Genomic DNA, 17,611 nt, shown 5'->3' with positions numbered 1-17,611 from the left:
TGTGAGGGCACAATGGGGTGTGACACAGAGAACAGGGAAGGAGTTGCTACAATGCCATTTTGTGTCACCACTTTCAAACTGCCCTTCTCTCCTTTTCCTCTCTTGTGAAAACCATCATATCCTCACCACCTCAGCCTTACTGGAGTTTCCAGTCTGGCTGGCTCCTCCAGCAGCCTTCCTGTACACTCCCTCCAGAACTCTTCCCTATCAGCTGAAAGGGTGACAGGCTGTGAAATCCTCCCAAAATCCCTCTACCTTGAAGCTTTTAGGGCTGTACCAGGAATTTTCTGGTCCTGCCTGCCAGCAGCTCCCAGTTTGCCCCATCTGAATCAATGTCTGTGGGTTTGAAACAGGAATGTTCCTTCCTGGGTCCTTTGGAAAGTGTCTAGCAGGAGCTGAGCCCTCCCCATGCCAAGCTGGTGACTGTGAGGTAGAAGAGTGGACTTGGGAGGAGTCATGGGGTGAAATCTCTGCTCTTTTATTGCTCCACTTGTCTGGCTTTGTTAGTTTTGTCCTGACATGAGGAGTTTTGCTATATTAGGGCTGTTTTCCTTGGGTGGTGGCAGCAGCCTTGTATTTGTGGACTGTAAAACTCTCTGAGAGCAAGGTCTGGTCTCTCAGAGGAGCAGCCCAGTTCCTGGCAGGGATGGACAAACTCAAAGTATTTTTCAACACATGTTTTGTCCCAATGTATTTTTCAACACATGTTTTCTAGATCTGTCACCATAGGAAGAGACTTCTCTGTTGTCAGTGGAGCTGCTGAGGAGAGAGGGCTTTGAATCTGCCAATAACTCCATCAAGTATTTGCATCAGATTAACCTAAATAACCAGAAACATACATAAACAATAACAAACCAATTACTAAGAACATTCAGGTAGAGGGAAACTTTGTTTTCCCACACTGGCTTCCTTTCCTTTTCCTCTCCCTGCTTGCCATCACCATCTTTCTACCCTTCAAAGATACCTAATTCAGGAGGAGGGAACAGAGTGGAAGAAATCAGTTCCACTCACTAAAAGCCTCAGGACAGTGCAGTTTTTTCTGTCTCTCTGTCTCAAATGCAAAGCTCAACTTTTTTTTTCTGCCCTAAGCTCATGCCTTTGTGAGCGTTTGTGGTTACAGTTTCTATTTCTGCACTGGCAAGTTCTGACTGGGTTTTTTTAGTTTGTTTTCTTTTTAACTTGTGAAAAGAATTATGAAAAGAATTATTACCTAAAATAATAGGTAATAATTAAACTCTGACCTGTGGCATCTCCTTAAGACCCCTTCCTTGATTTGCGGACCACCGAGGACGGACTCAGAGCAGAAAAACGCGGCAGCCACAGGAAAAGCAGCATCGCCGGGAAGCTCCAGGGGCAGGAGGAGGCCGGGCCAGCGGCGGAGACGCCAAAGCCGAGCAGGGAGGAGCCAGGAGCGCTCGGCCGCGCTCGGGGCGCGGGGCAGGCGGCGGCGGCGGCTGCGATAAATGAGGAGGCACAGCCGGGACGGGATTCCAGCCACGGGCACGGAGCTGCCCCTGCCGAGGGAGCTGCCTCCCCTGGCGGGCACCGCTGCGGCGAGGAGCGGGGGCAGCCGGGCGGCTCCGGCCCCGCAGCAGCGCTGATCCCGGGCGCGGCTGCTGCCCCGGCCCCGATCCCGGGCACCGCTGCTGCCCCAGCCCCGATCCCGGGCGCGGCTGCTGCCCCGGCCCCGATCCCGGGCACCGCTGCTGCCCCAGCCCCGATCCCGGACACGGCTGCTGCCCCGGTCCCGGGCACGGCTGCTGCCCCAGCCCCGGGCACCACTGCTGCCCCTGTCCCGCTGCTGCTCCTGCTGCTGCTGCTGGCGGCTCCCGCTGCAGCCATGGCATCCAATGGCACTTTCCTCGCCTGCAACAGTAAGTCTGGGCAAGCCTTCTTGTGTTTCAGCTCTCTTATCTTGTCCTAGAACTTTATTTTCCCTCCTCTCTTCTCCTCCCTTCTCCGCTTCCCCATTCTCTCGTTTGGATGTAATGGGGCATTTCAGCGCTGGTGCAGAGAGAGGTGGTGGAGTCACCATCCCTCGACGTGTTTAGAAAAAGACTGGATGTGGCACTTGGTGCCAGGATCTAGTTGAGGTGTTAGAACATGGGTTGGACTCGATGATCTTTAAGATCTCTTCCAACCTAGAAATTCTGTGATTCTGTGATTTTTCTCTGGTGATCTGTGGTGTCTTGGCTGGGGAAGCATGTGCAAGTTCAGAAAAGTGGATCCAGATCTCCTCCCCTTTATGGGAAACTGAGAGCGGGATGGGTGCTCTGCTGGATAAACTCTGGTGGAGCCGGCAGAGCCTGGATAAACACCTGGGCTGAGGGGCTGTCCCCGAGCACAAAAGTACAAAATAAATACAAAATAAGTGTGTTTCTAAAAAATTATTATCTAAAATATTATTGCAAAATTATTATTAAGTACAAAATAAGTAATGTTTCTAAAAAAAGAAGTTCTGTCTGCCCTTGCAACAAGTGAGATTTAGGAAGGTTCTGTTGGTGCCAAGCCTGAGAGGCTTGTCTGATAGACAGGGTAATAAAATATCCCCCCTTATTCCCTCACCTGACTTTATGTATTACTTTCTTACCACTTCATTGTATTTTACTTTGAGGAGCAGAAACAACTCAGGGCTGTGACAGCTGCAGGTTGAACACCTGGGCTCAGGGGCTGTCCCTGAGCACAAAAGTACAAAATGAGCACAAAATAAGTGTGTTTTCTAAAAAACATTATTGCAAAAATTATTATTAAGTACAAAATAAGTAGTGTTTCTAAAAAAAGAAGTTCTCTCTGCCCTTGCAACAAGTGAGATTTAAGAAGGTTCTGTTGCTGCCAAGCCTGGGAGGTTTGTCTGATAGGGTAATAAAATATCCCCTCTTATTCACTCACCTGACTTTATGTATTACTTTTTTACCACTTTATTGTATTTTACTTACTCTGAGGAGCAGAAGCACCTCAGTGCTGTGACAGCTACAGGTTGAAATGGAATATTTTGATCCCCAAGAAATGGGAAAAGCCTCCAGTATTTCTTCTATTTCATTAAATGGGTGCTTTCTTACTACAGATAAGCTATAAACAAAAATAAACTAATAGAGCAATAAGTGATTACCCATGAACATAATCATTTTAGTGTTAGCAGCAGAAATGTGAAAAGATTCCCCCAGGCTGATGAAATCTTCACTCTGATTTTCCCAGATGGTAGAAATCTGACAGGAGGGTGAACCAGAGGTTAATGTTCTACTTTTTGTAGGTATCTCATTCATTATACAGCCACTGGGAAAAGAAAGCTAAGAAACACATCTGGAACTGTTAAAACATTTCCCATTTTGGCCTGTGGGTTATTTTTCAGTGAATATTATTTAGTCCTCTGGGTTTAGGAACCAAGAAGAATTCAGTGGCTGGTAATCTATTATTTTGTCTGAAGCAGAAAAAGACACAAGTGTTGAATGAGCCAAGAATTTTAGAAAGTATTTACTGAAATTCCTTGACATGTAACACACACACAAATGCCAGGGTCACTGCAAATGCCAGACTACTTAGATAAGAGCAGTTGTTCATATGTGGAGCAGAGTTTGCTATGTAGTTTGTCAGAAATTTCTGATACTGCGAGTTGTGGATATGCTTTGTCCCTGGCTCTGTGTTGAAACTCAGCTTTCTTGAGGTTGAAACCTTTCTTTCAGGTTCTCTCTTCCCCCTGCCCCCCCCGCCCAAAAAAACCACCCACATAAAACAACAGCTGTGTTTTCCATGTCAGAGCTAATGTGGGCTATTAATACTCTTTCTCTTGCCTCATGAAGTTGGTTTGTTTCTGAACTGGGAGCCCTTGTGCTCATAGATTGTAAATAGCTGATTTGTACTATGCCTTATTCTTATACACTGACTTTTCACCCAAGACACTGTGTACATTGTGAGAGGAATGCTCTCTGCCACAGTCCAGGGGGAGAATCAGCTTGTAAAATCCTACAAGACAGTCCATTTCCTTGTTTGCTCTGCCAGAAAGTCCTCAGGATTAACATCTATATTGAAATTTCCAAATGAATCATCTCCACCTGCCCTTGTGAGCACTGAGGAGGCTCCTTCTGCACTTCAAGCCAGGAGGTTACACAGCTTGGGGTCAGCTGGGATCTGCTCTGGAGCACTTGGTGACTTTGATCTCCTTTCCTAGGAACAAAATGCTCCCAGCACACACCTTTGATCTTTGATGCAGGCTGTGCTTGATCCACCACATGGGAGTTTTGAGAGCCACAGTTCCCCATAGTCCAGGGGAATCTGGGATACTGGCACATCCCATTACATTTGAACAACATGTCCCTTTCTCAGACAGGACAAGTAAAATTCACTCTGGGTCATTTCTATTTTGGCACAAAAGCTGCTAAATTTTCCATCTGAGCAATGTCTTTTAGTAAAACTAAATCCCACAGTTGGTTCTGAGATTGCTGCCAGTGTCTAAAGCCCCATCAGGCCCAAAAGTAGCTAAGACAGGGCCAGAGGATGCTTGAGGAAAAATAGATTTTAATGGGGAAATGAGAAAGAAAGAAAGAAGAGGGAAATGCAGCCACTTGGAAAAGTGCTGCAGGTAGCAGAGATGAAAGGATTCAGCCAACCACAAGAAAAGCAGGAGAGAGAGGTGTGTGGGGAAGAGATGGTTTGTGTAGGAATGGCAACTCAGCTGCCTGGATAGGCACTGGGAGCCAAAGTTACCAATAATTTGTGAGCAAAGTAGAGATTCTTGTACAGGGACATCAATTTAAAAAGGTATTTTGGAAGGAAAGCTGCAGATAAACACTTGGTGATCACACAGGGTGGGATTCAGCTGGGTCAGCACCAGTATCTTAAGAAATTTTAGGTTTATAGGGATCTAGGCAGGAGGATTGTATCCTACACAAACAATCTCTTCTCCTGGCCCCTTGTTGGCACTGTAGATAATTAAATCCTGCACACTGACCCTCAGCCATGTGTCTCTGAGTGGGTGGAAGGGCTCAGTCCTCACCAGCCAAGCCACCAGACCAGAAGGCTGCAGACCTTGGTCAGACACAGAAGTTTCTTTTTTTCTTTGTGCAGGAAAAGATTTTGACACAGTTTCTTCTAAACTGAAATACTTCCACACCTTAAATGAGCCAGCCTAAACACTGTGTGTGGGGAAATTCTCACACCTCAGGCTTTCCCTCACATGGTAGCTTTTAAAGCCCTGTACCATGGTGCCTTTTAAAGCCCACACAAGTCTTAATGGCTGGTTTTGGCTAGAGTTATAGAAATTCCAGATAAATCTCTTAGGGGAAAAAAAATTCCCTAGTTTTGCATAATTCAGTTGTGCAATTTAATTATTGCACAAATTTTGCCCTGATACAGAATGTTGAGAATGACCTGTATTTGTTTTGTCTATGGAAGAAATTTCAGCTCCTGAAGAAGATGTGGAGGAAAAGCTTTTAAGTGGCCTTTAAAAAATGAGGTTGGGACCCACCTACAACTGACTTTGGGTTTATGAAGAGAACATCTTCATCTGCATGCTCCCAGAAATGTGACCTGGGAGTTGGGCAGCTGAGCTGCTTGAGTGCTCCTGCCTGCTGGTCCTGGTCCTATCCATCAAGTTGATATCCTTCTTTTCAATTATTTTATTTCCACACCAGCTACTGGAAAAGCTGTAATTTATTGCAAGCCAGTATTATTTTCACACTTTCTTTGCAGCCAAATCTCTCTGTGCACTGTGATGAAGGGACCAGTGGAAGCAGCAAACCAAACCTTCAGTCTGGTTTTGGGTTTCCAGTTTTAGCTGGGTGTTCTGTTTTACCTGGATTTCGTCAAGAGCTCGGGGCAGCAGCTTTTGATGGGTCACAGCCTGTTCCCTGCACTGATCCAAGCTCCCTGGGAGGGACCTGGACTGGCAGGAAGATGTATGAAGGTTTTCATTAATAAAGGTCAAGATTTGTCTGTCTGTGAAATGTCTGAGCAGGCAGCCTGGCTTTGTTTACACCAAGCAGGGCCAGGGCTCTGCACTGTTTAATTTCCAGCACATTCCCCAGCCTGGTTTGATCCACAGCAAGCTGGCAGATGGCATGGCCTGGGTGATGGCCTTGCAGCCCTTCCCAGTGGGCACTGTGATATAACCACATTAATACTCTTTCTCTTGCCTCATGAAGTTGGTTTGTTTCTGAACTGGGAACCCTGTTTTGGGGAAAGATGGGCTGCATGGACTTGTCAGAGATGGAGGTGGGACCATTCTCCTCCCAGGGACTGTAGAGACAAAGTGAGACAGCCAAAGGGTACAAAGTGGGGCTGAGAAATGCTGGGCAGTGCTGATCCCATCCCACAGCTCCTGCCCAGACTGCAGGCAGGGGGAGGCTTAAGGCAGTGATCTGGAGGACAGCAAGACTTGGGAGAACTCCTCCTGTATGAAATTTAAGGTTTAATGTGTATGGTTTCTGCCCCAGCTCAGCAGGACCTCTCAGCACTCAAAGGGAGAGAGCCAGAAAAGCCAGTGTGAGGTTTGCTGCTGGAGAATCCCGTTCTCAGTGTGACCACAAGGTGGAACTTGGTACATACCACATGCTCTGCAGAGGCACCCGGTGGGAGCCAGCAGCAACATCCTTGCCCAGGGATGCATCTGGACTCAGCCCCCACTCCCTGATCCCCATTTCCCCACAGGGAGAAAGAGGGAAAGTGCTGGTGTAGAGGATCCACAGGCATTTTTTTTGCTGGAGGTGAGAAGCTGTGCAAACAGCAAGGCTTGGTTCCCAGAGCATGTGAGGGGTCACTGGGGAGAAGAAGCTGAGAGCAGTGAGTGGTGTCCTGGAGGAGAAGGAGGAAAGAGGGTTCTGCAGGTGGAATTTGTCAGGGCATGGATGAAGTGAAGAATGAGGGAAGGACAGGGACCCTGCAGATGTGGAAGGCAGCTTTCTGTCACATTCTTTAGTAAGAAGAATGACATCATGTAAAATGGACCATTTTTTTCTCCTCTTGGTAACAAATACAGGACAAGACACAGCCTTTAACCTCTTTAAAGGGAAAATCTCCCCTGAACATGACATTTATTATTTGATATGTAGTTCCCATAGGCATTACTAGTTCTAATTTGCATCATGTGCATGATGTGATGGGGAAATGGTGAGGTCATCACCAGCAAAGGTATTTTTATTCTAAATTATTACAAGTCTGGGCAAATCAGCAGCTGACTTTTGTCATGTCATTTTTGTCAATGTGCCCTAAAGAGACTGTTATCAGAATTAGGGTTGCATCACTTTTGGTGTTGCCTAAATATGATGGTGGTGAGAGAACAAGTGCAGCCCTAATAAAGAACACAAAAGCCAACCTGCTTCCCCCAGTGTGAAGTGGTAATAGTGCTTCCTTAGCTCCCATGTGAAAGGATGTGATGGAGATTAATTAATTTTGGAAAATCATCTGAAGAGCAGCCTGTGGACTGTAGTGTTCTCACACAGCCCATTTCCTACCAGACACTGCAGCCACTCCATCTGCAAGTGCCTGTTTCCTGAATATTCACTTTCCTGGATATTCACATCACTCAAACCCTTTGCTAACTTTGGGACTGTTCTGCCATCCTCATTCCCATTGATTTCCATTTGCTCTGTGAGTAATCCAGCTGGAATCAATAGGGAGATGAGCACAGCAAATCCTGGGCATGGGGACGTGGATAACTTCACTCATGTGACCAGGGCCATTTATTTAATTGGGATTGGTAACATGGGTAAAACTGCACGACCCACTGAGGTGCAGTTACCTGCAGTGAATAAGGCTTGAAGAATCTTTCCACGAGCCATTTACAGGAATCACTTCCTCCCATGCAGGAGTGTGACAGCAGCATGGTGTAACATCAACACCCATGTCATCCTTGCCCATCAGGCTTCTTCTGTGAGTTGTGACATTGTCTTTAAATGACCTCAAGACCACAATAAATCCAGCTCAGTCATTTCCCAGAGCAGGGAATTTCTGTCCCGATAATCTCATCTTCATTTTAAAAACAAAGTGATTTGAACTGCTTTGCATCTCTGAAGTCTTCACAACAGCAGAACTTGCACATTGCTGTTCTGGAGATGTCGCGAAACTCATTGCATGCTGACCCTGTGCTTAGTGTGTGAGCAAACTTCAGGGCTCAGTGCAGTAAAATGCTCTCCAAGGGCAAGGAAAGCTCTGAGCAGAGCTGTCACTGGCAATGCAATTAGGAATTAATGAGAAAGTGAAGCACAGGGGCTCTATGTGTTCCCAGATCAATCCCTATGGGATGCTGGTTGCTGCTGGACAGGAGAGCTGGTGCATAGAAGCAAATTGTTTTGCTAAGGCAATTACAGGAGACTTCCCCACTCCTTTAATTAGATCAGGCCTCTCCAAAGTGCACAATGTGAAATATGGGATGTGCTCAGAGACTGATAGCTAATAAATATCATCTAGCCATTACGTCATGCTGCTCGCCTCCTTGCCAGGGCAAAACAAAGCCCCCAGCTCCCAGGGGAGTGCTATGGAGATTACACCTCCAAATCCAGCCCCTGTCTGTGCAGGGGGCCCAGAAAGGCTGGAGGTGTTTCCCAAACACCCACTGACAATCTGGCTAACATGTTCAGCAGTGTCCCATCCAGAAACTGCCTTTATTCTCCTTTGCAGTCTGTGATCTGCAATGGCTGTGTGTAAATAAAGAGTTATTAGATGTACTGCTGTTCAAGGCCATGCAATGGCTGTGTCTTGTCCCCTGAGAGTCTCTCACCTGTGGTGTATGGCAGTGATTAATGGCTCTGACCCTGTCCTTGTGCTGATCAAACAACCCAGTGCTCTGTGAGGGCTGGTAGGGCTTCCTTCAAACTGCTGAGAAAGAAGGGGAAATGTCTGGATTGACAGACACCAGAAACAGAGATAATGTTTATAAAACCTGTATTGACTATGATGAGGGGCTGGTGATGGGGAGCCTTCATTTAGGTTGAAAACAGTGGCTAAAACAGTGTGGTTTGATATCAAGTGTAATGGATATGTGCTGATTCTGCAGTAAGGGACATTCACCCCTGTTTGACCCATGTCCCTGCAGTACCTTCACCCTTACAGCAGCAGCTTGCAAAGGCAATGACAAAAAAAAAAAAAAAGAAAAAAAAAGAAAAAAAAACCAGTCTGCGACAAGGTGTGTGTGTATAGCTGCTGTTTTCCCCTTCAGAAAAGGTCATGGCTAGGGGAGAAATGGATTTTAGCCCCAGCCATTGCCAGGACAATGGGGAATGGCTGTGAGTTTCAACAAAGGAAATGTATATTGGACATAACATAGAAATCCTTCTGAAAACATCTGAGCTTTTGTGTGGATATCCGAATTGGTTTTGGAGTCTCTGTCCCTAGAGATATCCAAACTCACCTGGACAAGGCTGCAAGCAACCAGATCTACCTTTGAAGGTGACTTCACTTTGAATGGGTGGTTGAACAAGAGAGCCCCAGAGGTTCATTCCAACCTGAATTATTCCGTGATTCTGTGTAATCAGTCACTTGTAAAATCCCTGAGGAGGCTTATTCTTATATTAGAGTGAAGGGCAAATCTGAATGACAATAATAAACCCAAAGCTATGCAGAAATGTGGGGTCAGTGACTCACCCAAGTCACACACAGGAAATCGGTGGCAGAGAAGGCGCTCTCCGCACTCTTAGGAAACCACTCTTTCGTTGGTGGAAAAGGAAGAGGATTAAAACTGAGTTTCCGAGAGCATCGTTTGGGTCCCGTGTGCCCTGGCTAGGAGGTGTTTTAGGCACCTTTCAGTGCCGGGCAGCTGCTCAGAAGAGAAAGGTGGAGCCAGGCTCGCTGCGGGCAGCACACGCTGACAAGCCCAGGACACTGATTAGGAGCCGCAAACAATATCCGCGATTTCTCCACCCTCTGGAAAAGATGCGTAAAATCCCGCTGGTGGAAAACTTGTTCCCGATACCTGGGCAGCTGCCGGCAGGCTCCTCGGCTTGAGTTTGCATCCAGCGTGTGCAGCAGGAGGAGAGACTCACCCGGTCCCACCCCCAGCCGGACTCTGCCCTGCCCTGCCCGCCCGCGCTGCCGCCGTCCCGCCGGCCGCTCCTCGGAGCCCCGTGTGACACCGCCGGAGCTCCTGGATGAGCAGGGACCCCCGCAGGGGTGGCACGGCCCTCCCAGCCCTCCCGACGGCCGCCGAGCCCCAGGCTGGATCATGCAGTGCATCTGCAGGCAGCCCAAGCGCACCGCGTCCCAGGAGAACATCCTGCTGGAGCAGAGCCGCAGAGTGGCCGCGCTGAACGGCATCAGGCTGGGTAAGGGACAGGGACAGGGACAGCGTGGGCACACCCGGCAGCCGCTTCCCTTCTCGTTTCCCTGCGCAGTTGAGTGCTCCGCCCTGAATCCAGCGTTATTTTTAAATTCCCAAGGTTTCCTTTGTTTTCGGTTGCTTGTAACCACACGCCAGATGTGTGAACAGTTGGAGGCATCAGAGAGTGTGGGCAAAGGCTTGGTTCCTAAATCTCTTGGTGGGTTTCTGCCCTGCCTCTGATTGAGGGTGTTTGGGGCGGGCAGTGCCATTCTCCTGCCCGGTTTCAGCCCTCGTTGCTGTAAGAGCCCAGGGAAGGAGGCAGAGGCTGCCGATGAAAGAGGAAACCCGGGGAGTTTCATAACTTGTGTGCCTGGCTATGAACTCACTGCTTGTTCCTGCTCTCCGGAGGCACAGCCCGAGTGGATGCAAGTGGGAAATAGCCATTTACTCACCCGAGTTCCTTAGATTTTATAAGAAGGGCTTTCTGCCCTTTTAAACCAGCAAACTTGAGTTAAATCTGGTCTGTAAGCAGGCAGGAGGAGACTTGTTTTATAGCAACTGTAATTAAGTTCTATCAGATCAGCAGATTTGTGAGAACAGTGCAACAATACAGATTAACACTGCCATCCTCACGAGCTCCTCAGTGAGCTCCTAGCATGACAGCTATTGTTTTATTGGGCTTCCTGCTTGCTGTAAGCCTGAGCTACATAAACCAAAGGTTAACATTTCTGATATCTCAGTGGCTGAAGCTTCCTAGTGCAGTGTATCAACACGATGGTTATTGTGGTGCCGTGTGTGCTCAAGGCACTCCTACCTTGGCCAAACATGATTTTCGCTCTGAACATCACGGTGTGCTGAATATATTCTGTTCAGAAAGTGTGTGATTGATGTTTTGTAAGTAGGGGGGTCCTGACCCTTGAAAGGCACTCTGGAATTTTGCATGCTAAGTGTGTATTTGGTATTTTACAGAGGATGCTAAGCAAGACACAGTCTTGTCACATGCTTCAGGCAGGATTTGCATGTCTATTTCAGTGCAGAGATTGTGCTTCTTATGCTAAGTGTTGTTATATAGTTGGGAGTCAATATCCTTGTCCTGTTGCACAGTGTTCTTAACTTTTACATGATGCATGTGTACAATATGAATGAGTCTGGTTTTCATTGCTGTGAGATGGAGCTCTGGACCACAAACCTCCTCAGCTTCAGGCTTTGAGCAGTCTGGTCTAGTGGAAGTGTCCCTGCCCATGGCAGGGGGGTAGAATGGGATGACCTGTAAGCTTCATTCCAACCCAAACCATTCCATGATTCTCCATGGGGTTGTTAGGAAGAAATCTTCATGTTTCTGCTGGGAAAAGGTGGTTTGTTTGTTTTTTTTTTTTTACGGAAAAGCAGTTCAAACAACCAGCTGAGAGTAATGTCCCACTGACACATCAGGGTGTGTTTGTGGTATCAGCAGATCAGAGTGTCTTTTGCTGCACTATGGCCCAACAAAAAGCAGGTAGGAACACAGAAGTTAAGTGACTCACCCAAGGAAAGAGTCAGTGCCAGTGCTTGCTTGGGCACAGGAGGCAGAGCCTGAAGCACTGGGAAGAAGAAGGGGAATTTTGACCATGCTATTACACTGACTGGGCTGTGCTGGTGAATAGGATGAAGGGCTCTGAGCTCCAGCTTGTGTCTGAACTCTGTGGTTCAAGCCTGGAGGACAGGAATCTGCCCTTGGCCACCGCCCATCCAGATTTGTCTTTTTTACATTGGTGCAGTTCTTTGGGATGTCCTGGTAGCAGGACACGTTACAGATGCTGCACACAGGGTCTGTGGAACAAAACATGCCCTGGTTAAATGGAGTCCTCATTCCACACTTACAAACATCAGCATCCAAAGGATTTGTTGGGTTTCCTGCTCTCCTTGTCATGCCACCCCAGGATGACTTGTCTTCCTCCTAGTCCTGTAATGACTGAGAGTGGTTGGGATCTGAAGAAAAAGAAGGAATTGAGCTGGGAGCTGGGATAGAAATGTGGGTGAATATGGAGAAGGGAGAAGTTGGTTTCCTCTCCAGGGATGTTAGTGAGGCTGCAGTCTGTGCACTTGGAGGACATTTGCCTTAGAGCAGAGCTCTAAGTCAGCTCAGGAGACCAAGAACCTGTGAAGCTGCTGTGGTGTGTGTCCTTCCTCCAGATGATCTGGCCTCTCATCAGCCCCTGGGAATGCTGTCCCAGGTCCCATAGCTGGCCTCACCTTGTCACCCTTCTGTGCTTTGCAGGATTCAGATTTTTTTCTTCTCTCCATTATTTTTTTCCGAGGTTTTCTGTGGGGGAATCATTAAAATTGCCCTCTTAGGAACCTCCAGACCACTCATGAGCTGGGGAGCCAAGTAGTGCTGTAGCAGGGAAGACAATTAATCAGATGTCCATTTTAACTTTGAGGAAAGAGAGAGGCCAAAGGCACCTTTGCAGGATCTGCAGCTTGTACTCTGATGCTTTCAAGTCTGGATGTTTCAGCCTGGCTCAGCTCTGGGCGTGCTCCTTGAGCTCTGCAAAACCAATAAACAGTGTGAGCTGCTCACAAAGTGGACAATGGACACCCCTAATATTTATCTCTGATGTAAATCTCAGGCTTTGGCAGCCTAAAGTGCTCTCTTTAGGCCAGTGTATCCCAGTTACAAACTCACAGTGTAAAATGCTCTCTTTAGGCCAGTGTATCCCAGTTACAAACTCTCAGTGCTGGTTTTTGCTGCTGCCACCATGACCCACACTGGTGCTTTGCAGCACCTGGCACTTCAGTTTCCTGTATGGAATGTCAGGAGACTGGAATTTGGCCACTTGGATCTCAGGGTTTTGTTTTCCAAGCAGGCCTGAAGTGATGCCTGGTAGTTTCTTGTCTTGCCTTGTTTAAAATCCAGTGACTCAAAGCAGCTGTGTCTCCCAGAGAGGAACCAGCCCAACATCACAGGGGACACTGCACTGAAAAAATGTTATTTGTGAGACTCCACATTATATTTGTGTAATGAGGAATGTCCCTGGAGTTGAGTGTCAGGTGGCCAAGTGGCTCCCTGCGCTGTCAAGGTGAGGTAAGAAAAGTTTCCTCTGAGTTGGGATGTGCATGGTCAGCTCTGCAGAGTGAAATGCTGCTTCACCAGCTCTGAGCCAGCCTCTCATGCAGTGCCGCAGAGCTGCAAGGTGCCTGTTACACACAGCCCAGGATGGGTTTCTTGTGTTTCATGCTCTCCCTTCTCAGCCTGCATGCTTCAGATCTGTAATTAATGGTTGGTTTGAGGGACAGATTCTCCAAGGTATTTAGGTATGTGGAAGTCATGCACTGCTAGGACACTTAAAACCATGTAGAATGTCAAATCTGTTTTCAGAATCTCAGTAGGTGTCTGTTTCCTCTCTAGATGTCTCAAGTGCCTTCCTAAATCTAGGCTAAGTTGTGAAATCTCAAGTTCCCACAACCAGAAGGTTTGGTTATTACTTGACATTGCATTGGCCTCGTAGTGTAAGAAAGACAAAGACCCTTTGGATGGTTGAGCAATGAGGAGATCCTGGCTGCTCCTTTCTGCTGTCTTAGTGATCTGCTGCTGCCTGTCACCAAATCAAGCTTCATCTGATCTGCAGAATTCCCACATGGATAGGAAGGCACTGCTTGCCAGAGCAGGATGAGAGATATCTTTGTGTATTCCTGTTTCCGCAAAGGAAATTTTGTTGCAGAAGAGATCTGAAATCACTTGAAAGTTCCTGACAGCATTCCAGTTAGAAGTTATGCAATTTTCCTTTCTGTGCTTTTACTTCTCTGTTGTTGGTTTTGTTGTAGTTTTTTTGCATCCTAACAGTATTTTACCTTTGAGAAAGGTAAAACACTTGAGAATTACAACACAAAGTATTCAGACTCAGTCTGAGAAGCACACAAGGCTTCAGCCTCTTTTGTGATCATGAAATGGAGTGGAGGATTTCTGGGTCTCTGCTCTGCTCTCCTCCCCAGACCTGGCTGCCCTTGTGGAAGGGAAAACTCTTTTGAGCATCATTTCTTGAGCTATCTCTTAAAACATTACATTTCTCCACAGGCCTCAAAGATGACAAGGACCTGAAGTTCCTCCTGAAAGGCAGCCAGCTGCTAAAAGTGAAGTCAAGCTCCTGGAGAAAGGAGCGGTTCTATAAGCTCCAGGAGGACTGCAAAACCATCTGGCAGGAGTCAAAGAAGGTGCTGAGATCCCCAGAGTCACAGATCTGTGAGTAAAGTTTGCTTTGTCAGAGGTGCCTGGGGTGAACCAGGACCATTATGTGTTGTGGAGGGAGGGTTTGGAGCATGTGCAAACCCAGGGCACTGGGAATATTTCTGTGTCTGCTCTGGGGTACCCTGACCCCCCAGGGCAGCACTGACTCTGACCCTCATTCATGGAGAAAATTTCCTAAACTCCAGAATAGACTAGAATCCACTAAGGTGTGAAATAGATTATAGAGAGCAGTGTAGGTGTGTCACTTGGTGAGAAATTGAGGTTTTGGGATATTTGGTATGTTGTGGATGGAAGTAAGATGGAGGGCACAGGGTGTCATCCTGGGTTTCTTCTTCATGCTTCTTCTTCCTCCTTCTCCATGGGTTTGGGTGGCATTTTGTAATTGGGCAGAAAAGTCCCCATTGCAGCTCTGTGGGATCAGTTATTGGGTTAAAAGGGAAAATAATCCAGGTGTCAGTGCTTAATTGGATAGTTTAGTCTTAAAAGACCTTATAAGAAAAGATTGTTGGCCATTTTGTGCCTTGCTGCCAAACTCATGGTAGTGAGACTGTTTTACTGATAAGGAATAATAAACACTTGAGTCTGAACATGAACAATTGTCTCAAGTGCCTTCAGTCCAGACCCAGAGAAACCCAGAACTGGAACTGCCACAGGAGCAATGGGAGCAGGTCCCTCATTCCTCCTGTGACACACACACTGAGTGATGCTGTCACCCCTGGGACAGCCAGGAGGAATCTGCCATGTCAGGAACGGTCACATTGCCCAAGCTCAGGAGCTGCTGCCTCAGGTGGTTGTGGGGTGGGCTGTGCTGGTCTCAGCAGCCCTGCCTGCCTTGTTTCCTCCCCAGATTGTTCAGGTCACTCAGGTGTCTGAGTCCTAATGCTCTGTGTGAGCCATGGTGTGAGCACTTGTGATGTGGTGTGTGGCTGCTGCTCCTTTCCTGCCTGCAGCCCCAGGGAGAAATTGGCATTTCAGCCTCACAAGGGAACAGCAGAGATGTGAAAATCCAAGGGCTGACAGGAGATGTCTCTGGGAAGGACAGCCTATTCTCATCCTTACCTTGGAAACCCAGGATCTGCCCTATTATAAAAAGTCCAGATATTACAATCACCATTATATGGCACAGGAAAAACCATTTTGTTCCAGCAGCACCCAGCTTGGCACCATAACTGGGACCCCAGTTGAACCCAATTGTGCAGTCAAAGTGGAATCAGGCAGGGTGTGTCTGTTTATATCTTTCTTTTCCTTCTCATTCCATGTTTTTCTGACACATTTCTCTATATTTTCTGACTTTTTTTCTCTCTTATTTCACTAATCATTGTGGTGTTGTAAATCCAGGAGATAAATTAGCAACATGGACAATGCTTTATGGCATGTTGAAATGTGTTAATTACACAGGTTTTTTTTGTAATGATCACAATTAACTAAATGAAGGGTGGGTCTTTCAAAGTACCTCCCTTCCTCCCTCAAGCAGTGATAAGATTTCCAGTAGGAGGAGTAAAGTAACAGGGTAAAATATGTTTGGTTTGTAACCAAAGTTTTCTCACATCACCTTGGGCACCTCATTTAATCTCTGTGCATCCTTCTCCACACATTTTCTTTCTCTTCCCTCTAACTGTAAAAGGCTTTGGATCATAGAATCAGAAAGGTTTGGGCTTGAAGGGACATTAAAGATCATGGATCAGGGAGTTCCAACTCCCTGCCATGAGCAAGGACACCTGGACCAGGTTGCTCCAAGCCCCATCCAGCCTGGCCATGGACATTTCCAGGAATGGGGCATCCACAGCTTCCTTGAGCAACCTGTGCCAGTGTCTTGTCGCACTCTGAGTAAAGAATTTCATTCTAACATCTCATCTAAATCTCTCCTTTTTTAGTTTAAGACAGTTCCCCCTTGTCCATCACTATCTGCCCTTGTAAAAAGACCCTGTGGCTCCTTTTTTACAAAAGGGGAAGGCTGCAGTGAGACCTCTCCTGAGGCTTTGGGCTGGAGGCTGACCCCTCCTGAGTGTTTGGGTCTCAGCCTGGTGGGGTCCTGAGCTCAGCTGGGCTCTTCAGGTCCCCCAGGGCAATAACCCGTCACAACAACAACAAACACAAAGTCCTCAGTGGATGTTTGCTCCTGCTCTGCTGAGCTCTGTCCCATATAAAACCAAAGTCCTTTGCCACATCATATATATCTTTCTCTATATAATTTATCTTGCTAACATATCTCACTCTAAATCAAATAAAGGTGTGAGTTGAGAAGAATGACTTTCAGAGCTCCCTTTCCTGTGCTCTGAGCCAGCAGTTTCGAAATTATGGGGTCTGAGCGCCCCTACAGGAACAATCCTGACCCCACCCATTCCTTGGAAGTGAATGGGAAGGATCCTTGGGCTGTGGCTCCAGGAACCCTGATGTTTGCCTGGAGGAGGCATGTTTGCCAGGAGGATCCTGGTGGATCCATGGCTGTGGAGCTGGCATGGAGAAGGGCTGTAAATGGGATTGTTTAATAAAGACGAGTGAGATAAATCCTTTGAGCTGGGCTCTTCTCACAGTCTGTAGCTGCTCAGAGTGACCCCAAGATGTTCAGAAAGTCTCTTTTCCCAGGCCAGTGCTCGAAGAAGGAGTCAGAGCTCTTAATTTCTCATTCTTAAGGTTGTTTATTGTTTCTTATCTATAAAATTCTTTCTCCTGTCCAGCCAAGGTCCGTTCAGCAGGACAGTTCCAGGCACTCTGCCTGCCCTGGGGCAGTGTTATGTCTTTATATTAAAAACTACGTGTACAATATTTACAATCACTTTCCAATACCTATCACCTATGTTAGACAGTGAGCTTCTACTCTAAACCAGTCTAAAAGTGCCAACATCACAGCAGAAGATGGAGGCCAAGAAGAAGAAGGAGAAAGGCTGGACATGCCCAGATTCCTCCATCTTGCCCCCTGAACCCCCATTCTAAAAACCCCAAAAATCTATTTTTCACCCCATGATAACTTCACTGTCATTCTGCCTAAACTTTCATGGCTTGTAATTCTTCATATAAAGGTTGGTAATTGTTTTTTCCAAGGGCTCAATCAAAGGCACAGGGGTCTCGGGGTCTGTGCCAAGGTCTCTGAGCCCCCTGACAGGGTCTCACATCCTCCAGGGCAGCCAGAGGAATTCCCT

At 47.2% G+C, this 17,611-nt stretch overlaps 1 protein-coding gene across 2 annotated transcripts in view; it reads left to right on the top strand.

Moving 5' to 3' along the window:
* The first annotated feature begins 1,803 nt into the window (after window positions 1-1,803).
* PLCD1 (phospholipase C delta 1) overlaps window positions 1,804-17,611 on the top strand; it is a 56,261-nt gene continuing 40,453 nt past the window's right edge. The window contains exons 1-2 of one of the 2 annotated variants that reach the window (XM_054273478.1): window positions 1,804-1,874; window positions 14,301-14,465. In XM_054273478.1, coding sequence (XP_054129453.1) covers window positions 1,841-1,874; window positions 14,301-14,465 — 199 coding nt within the window. In that variant the 5' untranslated portion in view covers window positions 1,804-1,840. Of the gene's footprint in view, window positions 1,875-10,021; window positions 10,251-14,300; window positions 14,466-17,611 lie in introns of those variants that run through there. The other variant, XM_054273477.1, reaches the window with a different exon arrangement.

Source organism: Melozone crissalis, unplaced genomic scaffold (genome assembly GCF_028551555.1).
Source record: "Melozone crissalis strain CALT ecotype California unplaced genomic scaffold, PUWL_Pcris_2 ptg000016l_1, whole genome shotgun sequence".
In the NCBI taxonomy this organism is placed as follows: Eukaryota; Metazoa; Chordata; class Aves; order Passeriformes; family Passerellidae; genus Melozone; species Melozone crissalis.
This window is presented reverse-complemented; position numbering and strand designations above follow the sequence as displayed.